Source organism: Acinonyx jubatus, chromosome B3 (assembly GCF_027475565.1).
Source record: "Acinonyx jubatus isolate Ajub_Pintada_27869175 chromosome B3, VMU_Ajub_asm_v1.0, whole genome shotgun sequence".
In the NCBI taxonomy this organism is placed as follows: Eukaryota; Metazoa; Chordata; class Mammalia; order Carnivora; family Felidae; genus Acinonyx; species Acinonyx jubatus.
The window spans coordinates 101,723,827-101,741,003 of NC_069386.1; the positions used below are offsets into that span (position 1 = coordinate 101,723,827).

General features: G+C 40.4%; 1 protein-coding gene across 12 annotated transcripts in view; it reads left to right on the forward strand.

Annotated features, from left to right (window-relative positions):
• Positions 1 to 7,205: 7,205 nt before the first annotated feature.
• TMEM260 (transmembrane protein 260) overlaps positions 7,206 to 17,177 on the forward strand; it is an 89,357-nt gene continuing 79,385 nt past the window's right edge. For 4 of the 12 annotated variants that reach the window (XR_003422495.2, XM_027065786.2, XM_027065787.2 and 1 more), the window contains exons 1-3: positions 7,209 to 7,504; positions 13,321 to 13,352; positions 14,076 to 14,227. Coding sequence is in view for 9 of the 12 variants with exons in the window: in XM_027065786.2 (XP_026921587.1) it covers positions 7,345 to 7,504; positions 13,321 to 13,352; positions 14,076 to 14,227 (344 nt within the window). In the remaining 3 variants the exon portion in view is untranslated. Of the gene's footprint in view, positions 7,505 to 13,320; positions 13,353 to 14,075; positions 14,228 to 17,177 lie in introns of all 12 variants that reach the window. The other 8 variants (XR_008299422.1, XM_027065789.2, XM_027065790.2 and 5 more) reach the window with 5 other exon arrangements.

Consider the following 17,177-nt stretch of genomic DNA (forward strand, 5'->3'; position numbering starts at 1 on the left):
ACAGTGCAACTTGTAACGAAAGCAAAATATATAATACACAGGACAACTTCTAATGAAAGAAATATCTCACATCCTGCTTCTTCCCCTCCCACAAGACTCCGTTTTCAGAGGCAATCACTTTTAACCTTTTCTGGTTTTAGTCCTTCTCATGACTACTTCCCTAAATAATAGGCCTGCAAAGCTACCTGTTGATTTATCAATTTAAGACATTGTCTCTTGATGAATGAGCACAGACAGACAGAATGAGGGTTTGGTTCATTGCTACAATCCTCGCCTCCTTATCTAACTGCTGCCTTTTTTCCTTTAAATAACATTCTTTTTTTAGTGACATTCTTAGAGTTTTGTTTAAAGAAGTTGGTTCATTGGAAGTTTGAAGAACACTGATAGACATCACGCTATAAAGCCAAGTATTTATTTTTGCCCAAGGTCTGGAGCATAATTCACAAAATTTATGTTCAAAAGTAAATTGGTTTCAAGAGAGAGTTTACTATGCCATTACATTAGACTACCAGAAGGGATTTTCAAAGAAAATTTACTTTCATGCCGAAATCTATTTTCCTTGAGTATAAAACACCTCCGTGGAATCCCTTATATTACACACAACTAAAAAGATGCAGGAAAAGTCATGAGTTACCACATGCCGACTCAGAGTAATATTCTGGTTAGCATTCATTACAAAACTGTCTGTTAGGTAACTGCTCCACAATCTCTCTTCCTTCCTGTTTTTTCATTGTGAGATGTATCACCTATCGGAGAGTGTGTAAAACATTTGTAAACAATTTAAAGAATAATTATAAAGAAAATGCCTAGGGCGCCTGGGTAGCTCAGTCATTTAAGCGTTTGACTCTTGATCTCAGCTCAGGTCACCATCTGACAGTTCATGAGTTCGAGCCCTCCATTGGGCTTCCTGCTCACAGCACAGATGCTGCTTGGGATTCTCTTTTTCCCTCTCTCTGCCCCTCCCCTGCTCGTGCTCCCTCTCTCTCAAAATAAATAAATAAACTTTAAAAAAATTAAGTAAAGAAAATACCCAGGAAGCCACTACTCAAGCCTAGAACAGAAGCACTGACAGACAGTAAAGCCCATATGTACCCCCCCCCCCGTCACGGCCCCCACCAACCCCCCAGAGGTAACTACCATTATCCCAACATTGGTGACAATGATTTTTTATTTCCTTTACAGTTGAAAGCTTTACAGGTAGATCGCCAAACAATTTTGTTTAGTTTCACTATCTTTCAACTTTAAATAGCTAGAAACATTGTATCTGTACCATTTTATAACTGTCTCTTTCGGTACTTTTTATGAGAGGCACCCATACTTTTCATGGTGGTTAACTGTAGTTTGTTCATTCTCTTTAGTGTATAGCATCTTATGGTATAAATATACCAGGATTTATTTCTCTATGCCATTGTTGAGGGGTGTTTGGGGTTGTTCCTATTTTGGGGCTTTTATGAACAATAATGCTAAGAACGTTTTTCGTATCTGTCTCTGGCTTCTCTAGGTACAAGTGTGGCATGGGATTGCTAGGATTTACAAGCTCTGCATATCTTTGTCTTCACTAGAAAAACGTGTGTTCTCCAAGGTGGTTGTACCAATTCACATTCCTGTTAGCATGTCCATTGTTCTACACAGTTGCTGGCATTAGATGCAGTCAGATTTTTGTTTTTGCTACCCTGGTAGGAGTGTAGTATCCCACTGTGGTTTTATTTTGCATTTCTCTGTTTACTAATGAAGTTGAACACATTTTGGGACATTCACTGGCAATTCTAGGTCAAATTATATGAATTTTGTATAGATTTTTGACACATGTAGCTCAGTTGCCCTCTAAAATGTTGTACCAAATTACTTTATCACTAATGCTCTATAGATACTAAATATCTTCAACAATTGGAAAGATTGAAAATGGCTTTCTTGTTTTTATTTCAAATATGTGTGGCTACTAGTACATTTCAGTGTTTAAAATTATTTTTCTAAGGTCCTTTACAGAGACATTTTTGCCTTCCTATACTGTCCTGTTGTATATGATGTATTGGGTGGTTTTCCAGGTATCTGATTTCTAATCTAAGGTTCTGAATCTAAAATTTCATGGGTATTAAAAGAGTAAGACACATTTGACTTTATTTTAAGTGGGGCTTATTTGGGATAATGACTTTTTTTTTTTAAGATTTTATTTTTAAGTAATCTCTACAGCCAACATGGGGCTTGAACTCACAACCCTGACTGAGTTCAAGAGTCACATACTCCACTGACTGAGCCAGCCAGGTGCCCCAGAGATCATGACTTCTAAATGACAATTTTTGAAGGAGGATTTCAGTGCATTAATGTCTATGAGGCTGCTATAAATATTCAGAAAGAATACAACAAAAGGGAGTGACTCCTGCTTCCAGCAAGATGGGAGTAGACACGCTTTTCCCTATTTCTCCTGCTAAGTACAACTAAACATTATGTGTAAGACAAAGATAAGAAGACTGAAATGGCACACCCACGTGGCTCAGCCGGTTAGGCGTTCGACTCGATTTGGGTTCAGGTCATGATCCCACAGTTCCTGAGATGGAACCCCATATCAGGCTGTGCACTGACAGCATGGAGCCTGCTTGGGATTCTCTCTCTCCCTCTCTCTGCCCCTCCCCTGCTCATGCTCGCTCTCTCTCTCAAAATAAATAAACTTAAAAAAAAAAAAAAAGACTGAAAGGTAGAAAGAAGAAGGCAGACCAGATAGGAGCCTCAAAAGTTGAATCCACGGTAGCGGATTGCCTGGGTTTTCTTTTTGCCTTGTGGACCCTGATTGGATGCTAGAAAAGCAGGCAACCAGAGACAGCAATGGGCACAGAACAAAAAAGGCCCCAACAAAATCCTGCTCTCTCTGGTCCAAAGACAGGGAAGGGGTCAGGACAGATACATTTAGAAAGTGACATCTCTGCTGTAGCCAAAAGCCAAAGAAAAAACTGTGGCCCCGGCCCCTGACCATTCTAGTGAAGGCTGAGTGGGGACCTAAACTTCTACCCTCTCCAGGTGCCCCAAAACACCCACCAGGGTGATGATGTTGGAGAAGGTCGAGGAAGGAGCCAGAGCCTTCATCCTGGTATCAGTAAGATGTTCCTACTCCCCGTCCAGCTAGGGAAGTTTTCAATGGAGACGTAATGGGGAGCTGGAAAGCCCACCTCTGCTCAACTGTATGGACGAGCCACTCCCTTAGGTGTCAATAGAGGCTAGATGCTGGCCCTAAGTGCCAGGAAGACTTTGCTTTCCCCGGGGACACGACTGATCTTATTTCCCTTTTGTTTTGCTTTCAAGACTCCCAGAGGCAAATGTGGTATACCATAGGCCCACACATCCATGCATTTACTTTCCTTCAGTCTGATGTTCTAACTCACATGTTCCCTGTCCTTGAATTTGCATCACGCATACTGTGATGTTCTTTGGATGAGTCAGTTTGGCCTGGCTGCATTCTTCAGTGTCTCAATCAAACACTAATCTAGGTGTTCTTGTGAAGGTATTTTGTGGCTATGATTAAAGTCTGTGATCAGTTGACTTTAAGACAGGGAGATTATCCTAAATAATCTGGGTAGACACGATTCAATCAGTTGAAAGTCCTTAAGAGCAGAGCTGAGGATTCCCTGATGAAGAAATTCCACCTGTGGACAGCAGCACCCACCACCTCCCTCCCCCCTCAACTCCCATCCCCATGCCCAAGGCTTCCAGCCTGCCCTTTCTGGGAAAGGGATTTCCTTTCCAGCCTGCCCTTTCTGCTCGGGGGATTTCATACTTGCCTAGCCAGCCTCCATAATCATGAGCGATCATTTCTTGCAATATATCTCTAACACTCATATATCGCCTACTACTTTTGTTTCTCTCGCCGAGTCTTAAGTGGTACACATGTTTTTTTCATTTACACTATTTATTACAGTAGCTGTCTCTAACTCTTTGTGGAGTGAACCAGAGCATACATCATAGGTATGGGTTCCTTATATATTTTACTAGTCTCCCCCAAGGATCAAGCTCAATTGTCATGTGTTCTCTTAATTTCCCTCCTAACTCTAATATTTTCTGTCTTCATCCCTTCTCTTCTTTCGTCCTTGGTTCCATCTCCTTCTGCCTCCTGTACATCTTTTCTTCATCACTCTCTCTCTCCAAATACTCCCTTGGATTACACAAAACTCCTTTGACATTTCAATCCCTATGAATTCGGATATTACTTCTCTCTTTCCCTTCACTGTCAAACTTCTTACAAATGTATTCTATTTTCTCTTCTTCCATTTCCTCATTTCTTACCCCCTTCGGCCTGATTTTCATACCTTCTACTCTACGGAAACTGACCCCTTGAACTTTCAAAGTTCAAATACTTCCAATTCACCAAATCCAACTATAGCAGGACCTGCTAGTTGCTTTCCAATATCCATTCTCCCTTTTCTTCCTTGGCAGTAGAATCCTGAAAAGCCATTTAGGCGAAAAGGTACATTACTCAACTGCCTTTGGCCCTAGGAGTGGCCTGTTACTCAGCTGTGGCCAATGAGATGTAGGATAATTGTGGAATGGCATTTCCATAACATTCTTTAAAAGGATGGGGTATTGCCGTCTCTTGCCATGTTTTCTCTTTCTTCCTGAAATACAGATGAAATGTCTGGAGCATTAGCATCCATCATGGGTCAAGAGATGCCTTTGAGGACATATGTTGAGTAGGATGTGGCAGAGAGATATAAGGACCTCAATTTTTCCCTTAATGACCCGAGAGAATTGCCAAATGAATGTTGGACTGACTTCCTTCAGACCTCTATATAAGAAAATAGATGTTTGCATGTTTAAGACACTGTATCAGAGTCTCTGTTATCAGCAGCTAAATGCAATCCCTAAATGCAGCTAAATGGATACACCAGTGGCCCATCATTGTTCATTTCTCCATCCATTACACAAATATTTGTTAAGTACTATTTTGTGCCAGGCACCATTTTAGGCAAATAAGAAAAGCAAAGTCTGCCAGGTTTGAAGTGTTTAGATATATAGAGAAACCACAGTGCAGCTATTTTTTTTTTTTTTTTAATAAGCAGTAGATTAAAGGAAAGGAGGGTGGTATGTAGTTTTGGGATTTATTAGCCTATAGTTTAGGCTAATAATTTGAAGTCACTACTTAACATTTCAATATAATTATTTTGGGAAAGAAGGCAGAAAGAGAGAAAAGAAGTCTACAGCTAAGCCCTGGCACACTCTAGTATTTGGAGGTCTGACAGAAGCCAAGCCAGGGGTGGGGAGAGGCCAGTGGTAAAAGGAGAGCCAAAGCAGTGTGCTATCAGGGAAGCCTAGAGGAGAAAGTGCTGGAGGGGGCGGGGGAGGCAAGAGTCAGCAGCACTCTTCCTGAAAGCAGGGTCAGGTACAGACAGAGAACTAGCTGTACCTCATCCTCATAAGAGATTAACTGTGAAGCTAACGAAACTTAAGTTTCATGGCGTGTCACTGGCACAGGCTCCTTCCGATGCCTGTACCTAACTTCGTATCTGCAGTTTTGTATTCCTTTGCTTAGACGATTCTCCAAAGTGTATGTCCTCAAGCCCCATAAAACCTAGATGTGGTCCTCTTCAGCATCCTTCACCTCTCTGTGATTACCTGACCACATATCCTTCACGGACATCATTTCTTCCGTAGCTTCTCGGGACAGGTTACCCTCTGCCACTGTTCTCTCCTCCTCTCCTGCCAATTATTAGGCTAAATAATTGAAGACATGGGCTAATGCTTGACCTTAACCTTGTCCTCACTACACTGTGCCTCTGTGAACTGATTCATCCTTCTCATCCCTGCTTGAGAACTCCTTCCAGCACGGATCTCTCCTTCCCAAACATGGGCAAAGAATTAGGCCCTTTTGAAAGTAATGTGCCGTGATAAAAATTTATCTCTTTATAAAGCTCACAAGCAAAAGATGAAATGGACATGCTGAGTTCGGTCAGTATTAATCGTTGGCATGCTCTTTCAGAAAAGAAGCAGAAAGCAACCTGTGTCAGATAGACGGAGGTCAGACTTTTGTAACCAAATCTGCAAAGGCTCATCCATCACTTCTTGCTTGCGTTTTTCTGCTGATAGATCTGGCCCCCACACAAGGGACAGGGTTGCACGAGGGAGTGAATACCAGCAGCCCAGCCGGGGATCCCTAGGAGCTATTTTAGGAGCTGCCTACCACAGGGCCCCTGCCCCCAGCAACCCCCAACGTGGCTGAGAAAGCATTATGTAAGCACGTGAGAAAGACTAAGATATTGCTGGTACAATTGCCAATTTATGTAGGTGTATGTTACTCTACAGTCCAGACGCTGTGTTCCTGGCAGGTTACCCGTGACACGTTTTAGATCGTCGCTAATCTTTGGCGTACTTTGAGATGCATTCCACAGAGGATGCCTTCCCCTCCTCCCACTCCAGAATAATTGCTATAATAATGTAAAATGTAAGCTTAAAAATCTCACTAAGAGCCGTGCTATGTGGGTTGTTCAATAGCCCCGTTCTTTTTTTTTTTTTTTTTTTTTTTTTTTTTTTTTGCAGTGCAGCTAATCGTGAAGCACCGTGTCTCCATTTCATTTGCCATGCTGTGGTCAAACTCCACCAAAATACCCCTCTTCGTTAAAGTAGGAGGCAACTTTTGCGGGATAGGAGTTCTTGGGATTAACTCAGAAACTCAAGTTTCTCAACTCATCGTTGAGTTTTCCTCATGCTGTATAAGAAAAAAAAAAAAAAAAGACCAACTAGCTTATTTTAATCTCTCTGAAACTAACTCAGCAATTCAACAATTCGCACACGGGCTCGGAATTAATCGCCGCCAACACGCGACCGACGTCCGTATTGGTCCGCGTGGCGCCCACCGTACGCACCCCTCCCCTGGTTCCCGCCCAGTTGAAGGCTGAGGCTGGCGATCGCGGCCCCGGAGTGTAGTTCCACCGCCACACCAGCGGGGGCAGAGGCGGTCCCGACGCCGCCCGGTTTGCGACCCTGCTCCGTCTCCGTCAGACCCGACCAAGTCAGCGTGAGCGGGGGGAGGCCGTGGACACGGCAGCCCCACGCCCCAGCTTGCTTTCTCGAGAGGAGGCTCGTGCTTGTGGTGGGCGTCGGTAAAGCACCAAATAACCCCGCGGATTCCCACCGCCTGGCGCGCTACCGCAAAACCCCCGAGCCGCTCGCGCCAGGCCGGCCGCGTTCTCTCCCCCACCCCCCCCACCCCCCGCTGCCGGGTGGAGGAAGGTGCGCTCCGGCCGGCCCGGGGCCTGACCCGGAAGCCGCCGCGCGGGCTGCGCTCGCCTCTTGCCGGGGAAACTCCGGGCCACCCGAGTCCTTGGGCCAGCCGCGGCCTCCTTCCCCGGGCCCCACGGGCCCATGGGTCTCCATGACGACGGCAGGGGCCCGGCCGGGGGGCGGGCAGCCCGGGTGGGGCCGCGGCGCTCCGGGGGCCTCCGCGGCGGCCTGGCCGTGTTCGCCGCCGTGGCCGCCGTGTTCACCCTCACGCTGCCCCCCTCGGTGCCGGGGGGAGACTCGGGTAAAGTATCTCAGGGCTGCCCTCCTGCCCCTCTCCCTCGTCGGTCGGCTCGCGCCCTCCATCGCCCCCCTCCCCTTCCCCCCCTGGCCCAGTGCAGCGTTTTGCGTTCCAGAACCGGCTTGTGATTCCATTCCTGTAACCGGGTTCTGTAGTTCTCAGGCTTTGGAGAAGGGGCTTGTTGGTTTCGCCCGGTGGGACTTAGCGACTTCTCCGCTTGCCCGGGGTCCATTTTTCGGGACCCGAGTTTTCGTTGTCCACTCCTTTTCAGCCCCCCCCAAATACTACTTACTGAGTCCTTACCGTGTTCCAGACAAAAGGAATAACAGTGGTGGGGACCAAGTATCGTGGAGAATATTCCAGTGCGGGTCGAGACCGTACACCAACTACTGCATAAACAGTGATAAGTTGAGTAGTGATGAGTGGAGGGAGTCGGAGGGAGACGGGATGGAGAGTGGGGCTCCACCAGAAAGGCTAGCCAGGAAAGGCCTCTGAGCAGCATATTGTAGTTGAAACCTGGGTGTTGAAAAGGAACCGGCCATGCAGGAAATTTGAGGGCGAACACTTGAAAAAGTGGAAGCTAGGTGTGGCTTAAAACAAGCTGATTTATTAAAAAGAAAAGCAGGGACCATTTAAATGACACGAGCAATTGTTGTGTTTGTTATGGGATTGTCTTATATTTGGGATGAGGAACAACACCCAGGTTCCGTTTTTGATTTTGTCTTGTTGCCAAATTAAATGACCATCCAGTAATGCCTGATTTTGTCAGAATGGTGTTGTAACTTCAGGTAGTGAATCTATAGGTCGAAAACATGGAGTGTACTAGTTATCTTTTGCTGCCTGACAAGATAGCCCCAAATTTAGTGGCTTAAAACAAATGTTTATGATCTCACTTTTTCTGTGGATCAGGAATCCGGGGGCAGTTTAGCTGGGTGCTCTTACTCAGGACGGGGTTGTTGTCATGGTGTGGACGGGAGCTGTCGTCTTCTCGAGGGTCATCTTGGGGAGAGGAACCGCTTGTAACCTGAATTCAGTTCTTTGCCAAGTGGGTCTCTCGGGAAGCCGACCCTTGTGACCAGAGAGATGGCACCTTCGTCGGACACGTCGGTCATTTTGTAAACCTAGTCTTGGAAGTGATTGATGCAGGACTGCCCTATTTTATTCCTGGAAGTTAGTCGATAAATCCAACCCACACTCAAGGGGGAGAGGATTATATAGTGAGAACCCCAGGAGTTGGGGATCACTGGGGGCCGTCTTCAGGGCTGTCTGCCACATTGAAGATCTTTTTTTTTTTTTTTTACAAATCATTACCTTTAATCTTTCTTTCAAGTCCTGTTGAACAAATAGGAGCAGTATCCAAGGTTTACATTAAATAATAGAAATAACCATAGTTGTGAGAGGTGGTATTTTTTTAAGGTGTGAGAGGTTTTTTTTTTTTTAAAATTTAAATCCCAGTTAATTAACATAATAATGACGGCAGGAATAGAATTTAGTGATTCATCACTTATATATGACACCCAGTGCTCATCCCAACAAGTGCCCTCCTTAATGCCCATCAGCCATTTAGTCATCACCCCCACCAGCAACCCTCAGTTTGTTCTCTGTATTTGTCTCCTATGGTTTGTATCCCTCTCTCTCTCTTTTTTTTTTATCTTATTTTTGCTTCCCTTCCCCTTTGTTCACATATTTTGTTTCTTAAACTCCACATATGAGTGAAATCATATGGCATTTGTCTTTCTCTGACTTATTTCACTTAGCATAATACACTCTAGTTCCATCCAAGTTGTTGCAAAGGGCAACGTTTCATTCTTTTTCATCGCTGAGTAGTATTCCATTGTGTGTGCGCGTGTGTGTATCACATCTTCCTTATCCATTCATCAGTAAATGGACATTGGGCCCTTTCCATGAGTTGGCTAGTGTCGATAATGCTATAAACTTTGGGGTGCATGTGCCCCTTTGAATTAGCATTTTTGTATCCTTTGGATAAATACCTGGTAGTGCCATTGCTGGGTTGTAGGGTAGTTCTAGTTTTAGTTTTTTGAGGAACCTCCATACTGTTTTCCTGAGTGGCTCTACCAGTTTGCATTCCCACCAGCAGTGCAAGTGAGAGTTTTGACAATGGAGAGCATTACTCAAAGATTGAGTAGTTCTGTACCTTAAAAAAAAAAAAGAAAAAAAACATTGCAGGTTACCACGGTTCTTTGAGCCTGCAGTATTGGGGGGATGAATAAAAACAACTAACACTTACTGAGCTCTTACTGTATGCCAGGCACTGTTCCAAGTGCTTTACATGGATTGTCATTTTAATTCAGTTACTATCCCTATGAGGTAGGCACTACCAATATCTTTCTTTGATAGGTGACAAAACTGAGGCCAACCTGTGTCCAGAATCACACAGCTAGAAAGTAGGGGCAGTCGAGGAAAGAACTCCAGTAGATGGACTTAGAACATGCTCTCTTAACTTCTGCTCTAAGTTCGTAGTTAAACCCGTCATTACATATATACTGATATTTAAAATCTGTGATTGGTATCTTTATTAATATTGTCTTTTACTTTTTCCGCAGTAGAATAAAGTTATTTATTCAGATTGAGTTACCAGACTTTTTAGGTGTTCTGATTTAATTTGATGCTAAATAGTGGTTGCTTCTAATATTTTGGGGTTCATTGTTGGAAATAATAAATAAACTTTTCCAGGTATTGCCAGTGAATTTGTATAATCATGTCTTTGACAATTTTGTTTATATGATGGAAGTACTGTCCTCCTTGAATGTTTCTGTTTATGAAATATATTTTTTATCAATAAATGGAACACATCTCAAAACCAATATAAAGTATGTATTTTTCTTCCTGATAAGTCTTAACTTATACTCCATAAATCTATCACATTGTGTGGCCTTGCCAAAATTATTTTTTGTACTACTTGATACACATAGTTGATTTATGGGCAGGAAATACTCATCCTTTGGAGGAGAGTGTGGGAATCTAGCCATCACTTCTCTTGTTATTCTTGGGAAAAATAAATCAGCTTATTTATGTGTTTATATATTTTAAGGATGCTGTCTTTAATAGACTTGATAGATGAAAATATAACTGTAATTAATACAAAAAGTATAATACAGAGGGAGCTAGTTTTTGTAAAGGTTAAGCATCTGCTAACAGTTCTGAGCTTGCCACCATTTGTGTCTCAGACAGAAAAGCTGTAATTCTCAAACTTGAATGCACCTCAGCATTGCCTAGGAAACCTGGGCCCCAATGCCAGAGGGTCTTAATGTAGGTAGGTTTGGTCAAGGAATCTTCATTTTAAAAAAACATTCTGGTGCAGGTTGTAGTAGGACTTAAATTTGAGGAAGCCCTAGGGTAAAGGTTTGGGAGAAAGCAAGTATTCAGGAGGTTCTTCTTTCACCCGCCCCCTCCCCCCAAGTCACATTCTCTTTTCTCTTAATCATATTCAACTTTAAGAGTAACGTTTCCCTTTAGCTTTTTCCAAGGATACATTTATAGGCTTTAATAATTTAATAATAGCTATGGTTTCTATTTAGATACTAGCTTAACATTTGATAAGGGTTGGTGATGGAAGTTTGTCACATTCCTGATTTTTATGCCAACAGAACTCCAGCAAAGAATAACAGCATTATAGGACTCCTGGGTGACTCAGTTGGTTACGTGTCCAACTCTTGACTTTGGCTTGGGTCATGATCTCCCAGTTCATGAATTGAAGCTCCGCATCTTCCTCTGTGCTATCCGTGCAGAACCTGCTTGGGATTCTCTCTTCCTCTCTCTCTCTGCCCCTCCCTCACGTGCATGTGCTCTCAAAATAAATGAACTTCAAGAAAAAAAAATAACAGCATTATGACTTTTTAATGGTAAAAAGAAGTTAGAGAAAGTAGGCTATTTTTCTTCATGTTAAATGCAATTCTAAAGGTATTTTACATGGAGAATAGTGACTTTGAAAATTTGAATGTAACTGTGTTTCATCATAACTATAGAAATATCAAAAGCTGATGAAAACAGTTTGGGACTGAAGACATGCTAATCCATTCTGGAATAAAATTATCCAACATTCTTGATGGTGGTTATAAAGGGAATGGTTACTTTAAATTTTTTTAGGCCGTAAACAATTTCTTTAAAAAGTCTTTAAGATACAAAAAATGCCTTTGGTTTCCAAGGTGCTCTTAAATATCTCCAGAATTAAAAGATGTCCCTACGTCATTGACTTAGGTGAGCAGTGCCTAGTATCTCTTTGGGTGCCCTTTATGGGGCTTCCATGATGCAACCATTCACTGGCCCTTGGATGCTACTAAGGGCATCTTAGTAGCAAGGATGACAATATGATTCGTCTTATTGTCAACCTCTGTGTGCAGGGCTTGAATTAGTTTCTTTGTGTGACCAGAGGAGGGAGAGGTGGTGGTGTCTTGACACTCCTGAAGTGGCTAGGATAATATTTTCAACTTCATAGGAACGACAGAAATGAAAACAACTAACCGGAATATCAGGCAATCTAAGTGCTGCGTAGAGAGGTTACAGCAGGTTCTATGGAGGAGGAAGAGGTGATTAATCTTGATGGGGGAGGCTGGGGAAGGATATGTATAAGGAAAGGTGTCACTGAGAAGGTGGCAATTGAATTAGTCCTTGAAGGATTTAGGAGAGAATACTGGGTGAGGAAATGAGTGATAAGAGGTGCAAAAGAGAACCATTCCAGAGGAACGGTGAGTAGTAAGATTTGACTGAGGCGAGCATAGGTTTCGTAGGATGTAAGCCTTGTAAAGGGCCCTCGAAGCCACAGAGGGCTAGCCTGTTGTGCTGAGGAATCTGAACTTCATTTAGTAAACTGAGAGCAGCAACTGAGAAATTTTGGATTAGGGATATAGTCCAACATTTTTTGGGGGGTGGTATGGTGATAAGTGATTTCAGTATGAAGATGAATTGAAGTAGGAAACTGGTCAAAGCTTTTGCTGTAGTCCAGGCCAGAGGGTGAAGATCTACATCGTAGCTGGGACAGTAGAAATTAAGAGTATTCAAATTAACATCCATCGAAGGGTAGAAAATGGCCATTAATAGATTTCTTAATAGATAATAGTAACTCATAAATCATCAACATTGATTTCTTACATTGTACTGTATGTATTACAATCCCTGTGCTCTGGATACTTAAAATATTAGCAAACAGGCATTGAATTACTGCATCGTAATTTTAGAAATAATCACTGATGGCAAAGAATTACAAAGGGCTATGTAAGTAATATAATGATTTAGTGGTTTGAAGAAATGTATTATGGTAGTCGGAACTTCCCAAAATAACCTGGAGCAAGAAGTATTTAGCAGTCATTTAAAGATCTCCAACGTAATTAATGTAGAGAAGGTATTCAAACGCCAGTTTAGGGCAGAATGGTACATGTAATGGAGTGTCCAAGCCTCAGATGTCTGCACATGTTATGTATCACAAAGTTGCATCTTTGTAGACATTTTAATACTAAAATCTTGAGGGACAGTACAGCATATTACACTATCATTTCACAAGAGTTTTTATATATTTGTAAGTGTGTACAACTTTTAGGAAGGACAATAGGCACTTTTTAGAAACGAGAATTCACCTATATTTCCACTGACCAGTTATTAAAAGCTATCAAAGATCATTTGTTCAGTAAGACCTAAGGGAGAAAATATCCTTAGACTATTTCATGCTGTTAAATCTCTACAGATTTACAGTTTTATCCAGTCAAATTAATGCAAAACCCCAGTGCAAGCATTTGGATTTTGAAAACTTTGGAGGAGTGTCATTTTCTAATAGTAATTATTGGTTTTACATTATTTTTTCACAGGGGAACTGATCACAGCCGCACATGAGCTTGGAGTAAGTATTAGTTTTATTGTTTAATCAATGCTCTCATTAACAGTTTTAGGAATTAAGAAAGTTTAATTAAGCATGGAGTAAAGTAGATTAATTTATTTTCAAACCCCAGTTTTTAGTAACTTATAAGTACAGTACGTGACAATTTACTTTAAGTTTTAAATCCAATTAAACTAAATTATAAAGCAAAGCCTTTACTATATATACAGTAGCTGGCTTATTATCACCCCAAATTTTGTATAAGCTATGGAGAATAAAATAAATCGGGTTAACAGTTTTAATAAGTTTATTATTTAATAAACTTTATTATGGTGCATGATCCCTTTAGGCAAGACCTTAGGACTGTCAGCGCGGTGGTAATCCGATAGCAGTGTGGTCTTTCAACTTTCTAACCAATACGGTATTTCAGAACCTGCTTTTTTCTCAATAGCCTTTTAAATGACCCTAATGCACTGTGAACCCAGAGAACAGGCTGCTTAAGAACTGACAATGAAATATGTCACCCTTTCTGTAGGTGACACACCATGTGGTAGACACTGCCAAATCCACGAAAGAAAATATTTATTTGTATTGGCACAAAAGGATTACAATAGAAAACCACCATTCAAACATTGAGTCATTGCCTCTTAATCTCGCTACTTGCCCGAGAAAAAGGCTCCTGTCCAATTAAAGCCAGTGTGACTCTTCAGTGGGTGAAAACCTCCTAACCTGCTGATTTTTCCATAGGTTGCCCATCCTCCTGGCTATCCTTTGTTCACTCTGGTGGCCAAACTGGCAATTATACTATTTCCTTTCGGTTCAGTTGCCTACCGAGTCAATCTTCTGTGTGGCTTATTTGGAGCAGTAGCTGCAGCATTACTTTTTTTCACCGTTTTCAGGTAAAGTAGTTGATCAGTTAAAGTTAATCTTGGCTAATTGGAGATGTAGCTGTCTTATGGTCTAAGTGCTTACGTTAAAAAAAAAAAAAAAAGCTTTTGTTGCTTGAATGGTTTTCCTAATCACTTATGTGATTTCACTTTCTTAATTTCCGGTAATTTCATATGCATTTGACCCCTCAGATGATTACACAGTTGGTCGTGCTTCGTACAATGGAGTAAAGGTGTCACTAGTTCATTATCGCAGTTCTCTGGTTAGGCAGAACTAATAAGGTTTGTCATTTTATGAAGATGCAGATGGGCCAGTTTAATTCAACAATATGAAGTTCATCTTTTGGTAAATGGTAAATATCATTTAATTACTCACAGTGTTGCTGATGGGCAGCTGCCTGTCAGGGCCAGAGCTACTACCTAATTATGTTGTATTCTAAATACGCACATGTTGTCTACGTTTTGAAGTGAGGCTGTTAACTAAGGAAATAAATTTGGGATAAGGATTTAGTAAGGTTTCACTTTGTTCCATTATAGCGGTAGGGAAGGGAGGCAAATTAGACCCCACTTCATGGATGGAAGGCTTTCTTAGTTTGGAAGGCTACCTTGCTTTTAAAAAATGGGTCATTAGTTTAGGGTGTTGGTAAACTTATTTGTCTTTGCTGTTCCTGTCTCCTTCATTCTTAACTCAGTCTAACCTATGCCTAAGGAGATTATAGTAAAAAATACAATGATACTTCCTGCAAAGGGAGAGCCAAATTAAAACACTTCTTTCAAAAACTACTGTAGTTTTTAGTATAACAATAAATTTTTGTCTGTAAATATAGTGTAATTTGAATAGACAATTTCAAATGCCATTTTTGGAGACTAATGTTTTTATTTGCATTAGTCATAATATTGCCCTTTGGCTAAATTCTTCCTAAGTTTCCTTTTTCATTATTTACAGAAAGGTAAAAGTTAACATAATTATGACTCTAAAGCTTACTTTTAAATTTATTTGTGGAAAGATTTCAGATTCAAATGTTGTGACTATTGATCATTTACTAAATTTTTATCTATATTATTTAATTCATTTTTATTTCAGTCTTACAGGTTTTCGGTGATAGCCAAATCTTTAAGTATGAAATGTTGAAAATAACATCTCTGCTTGAATTGATTAGTATTACGAATACTTTCTTTTTCTAAATGATTAGAATAATCTTCTTTAGAATTCTTTCCCCTGAGTCTTTTATAATTAAGAATCTGTCATTATTTCTATTCAGACAAAAAAACTGATCTTTTTAATTTTTAAATATCTAGGTTGAAATACAGAACTTACTTGTACTGTATTGAGTGTACAAATTAATAATTTTCATAAGACATTTAAGACAAAAGCACATAAAGAAAATTAATAGTTGTATTTATTTTGTTAGTTCATGTGTATTTTATTTATTTTATTTTTCATTCTTTACCTGTATTTTACAAGGTATTTCTATAACATGTGTATTTAAATGCTATGTGGCTATAAAAAGCTCTTATGCAAATAAAGTGATTTGGTTTCTAAAACTTTTTCATGCTGTTCACTATATTAATTGGTGATACCATTCCCCATGAAAACCACTGTAAAAATCGTACATAGAAGTCTTTATCTTTACTGAATCCAAATAGCTTTGGACAATAATTTTCCTTTGAGTTGTCCACATTTTAAAATACCTTTTATTATTATGCTTGATTATAATGGGTTTTAGATTAGCACACTTAACCTGTGACCCTTTTCTTTTAATACAGTCTTAATGATAAATTTGTATATTTGCTGACAGATGCTTTAAATCAAAAACTCTTAATATGACTAAACTGGATATTTGAGTGGTTTTAGTAATGGTTTAGTAATACTGTACTTGGGAAAGTTGCTTTCTTTCAGAAAAGGGATCTAACGATACTATCTCTTACATACATTTTAATATGAAAATACTTCATTATTTTGAATACAAATAATTGACAAGGTACACGTCCTTTGGGAACAACCTAGTTCAAGTGGCAAATCTGTTTTGTCAAACAATAGACACCCTTCAGGAAAGAGCAAGCCATCTCTATGGTAATAGGACTAACAGTAGCCTATTGATTGAGTGGAAGAAGACATTATACAATGTCAGCTGGCTTGTTACAATTTCATTTGTTGTATGACCTGAACTTAACCTTTAAAACCTTTCTTCTGTGAATATAAACCCAACAGCAGGACACAGTTTTTGTACAGCCATTACAGTGACAGCTTTTTTCCCAGTATCAGCGTATAGTAAATGTATTCCTTTACAGGTTGACTCCTTTTATCAGAATTTGTTGAGGGGACATTTTACTACTTTATTCATTTACAGGCCAAATCATCATTCCGTTTCGTTGTTGAATATTGAAGGATTTTGATCTAGGAAACAGTTTTATTCTTTCTTTCCCCCATCACTTAAGAGAACATTACTGTACATGTAGGATTAGTGCTGACTGGTGTGCAGTAAATTAATTCTTTTAACAGGTTTAGATTTTTTTCAGGTAATTGTTCACATAGCATTCACTATATTTAGCTCTTGGGGTGGACATAAAGACCTTCTGTACCTTTTAAACAAAGATTGCATTTTAAAAGCAAATTTCTGTTTAAATGTGTTGATGTAAAAAGCTGCGTTTTTTTCAGTAAACATGACTTAGGTTTTGAAAGAACAATTTATTCGTTGTTTCCAATTACGATGTAATTTTTGCTTTCCTTGCGTCTTTCTCTTGCTTTTAAAAGCCATAAGATGTCATTAACACTGCATTTTTTGTCAATCTTTCCTAATGGTTGGCAAGAACTCATGTCTGTGTGCTTTGCCTTAATGTAGAAAGCATATGAGGAAAACAGCACGTGGAAAGCTGTATGTGTCATTGTAGTTTATTGAATTAAAAATAGTAAGATTGTGGCAGTTGTTTCTGTATGTATTTATTTATGTATTGTCCCCTT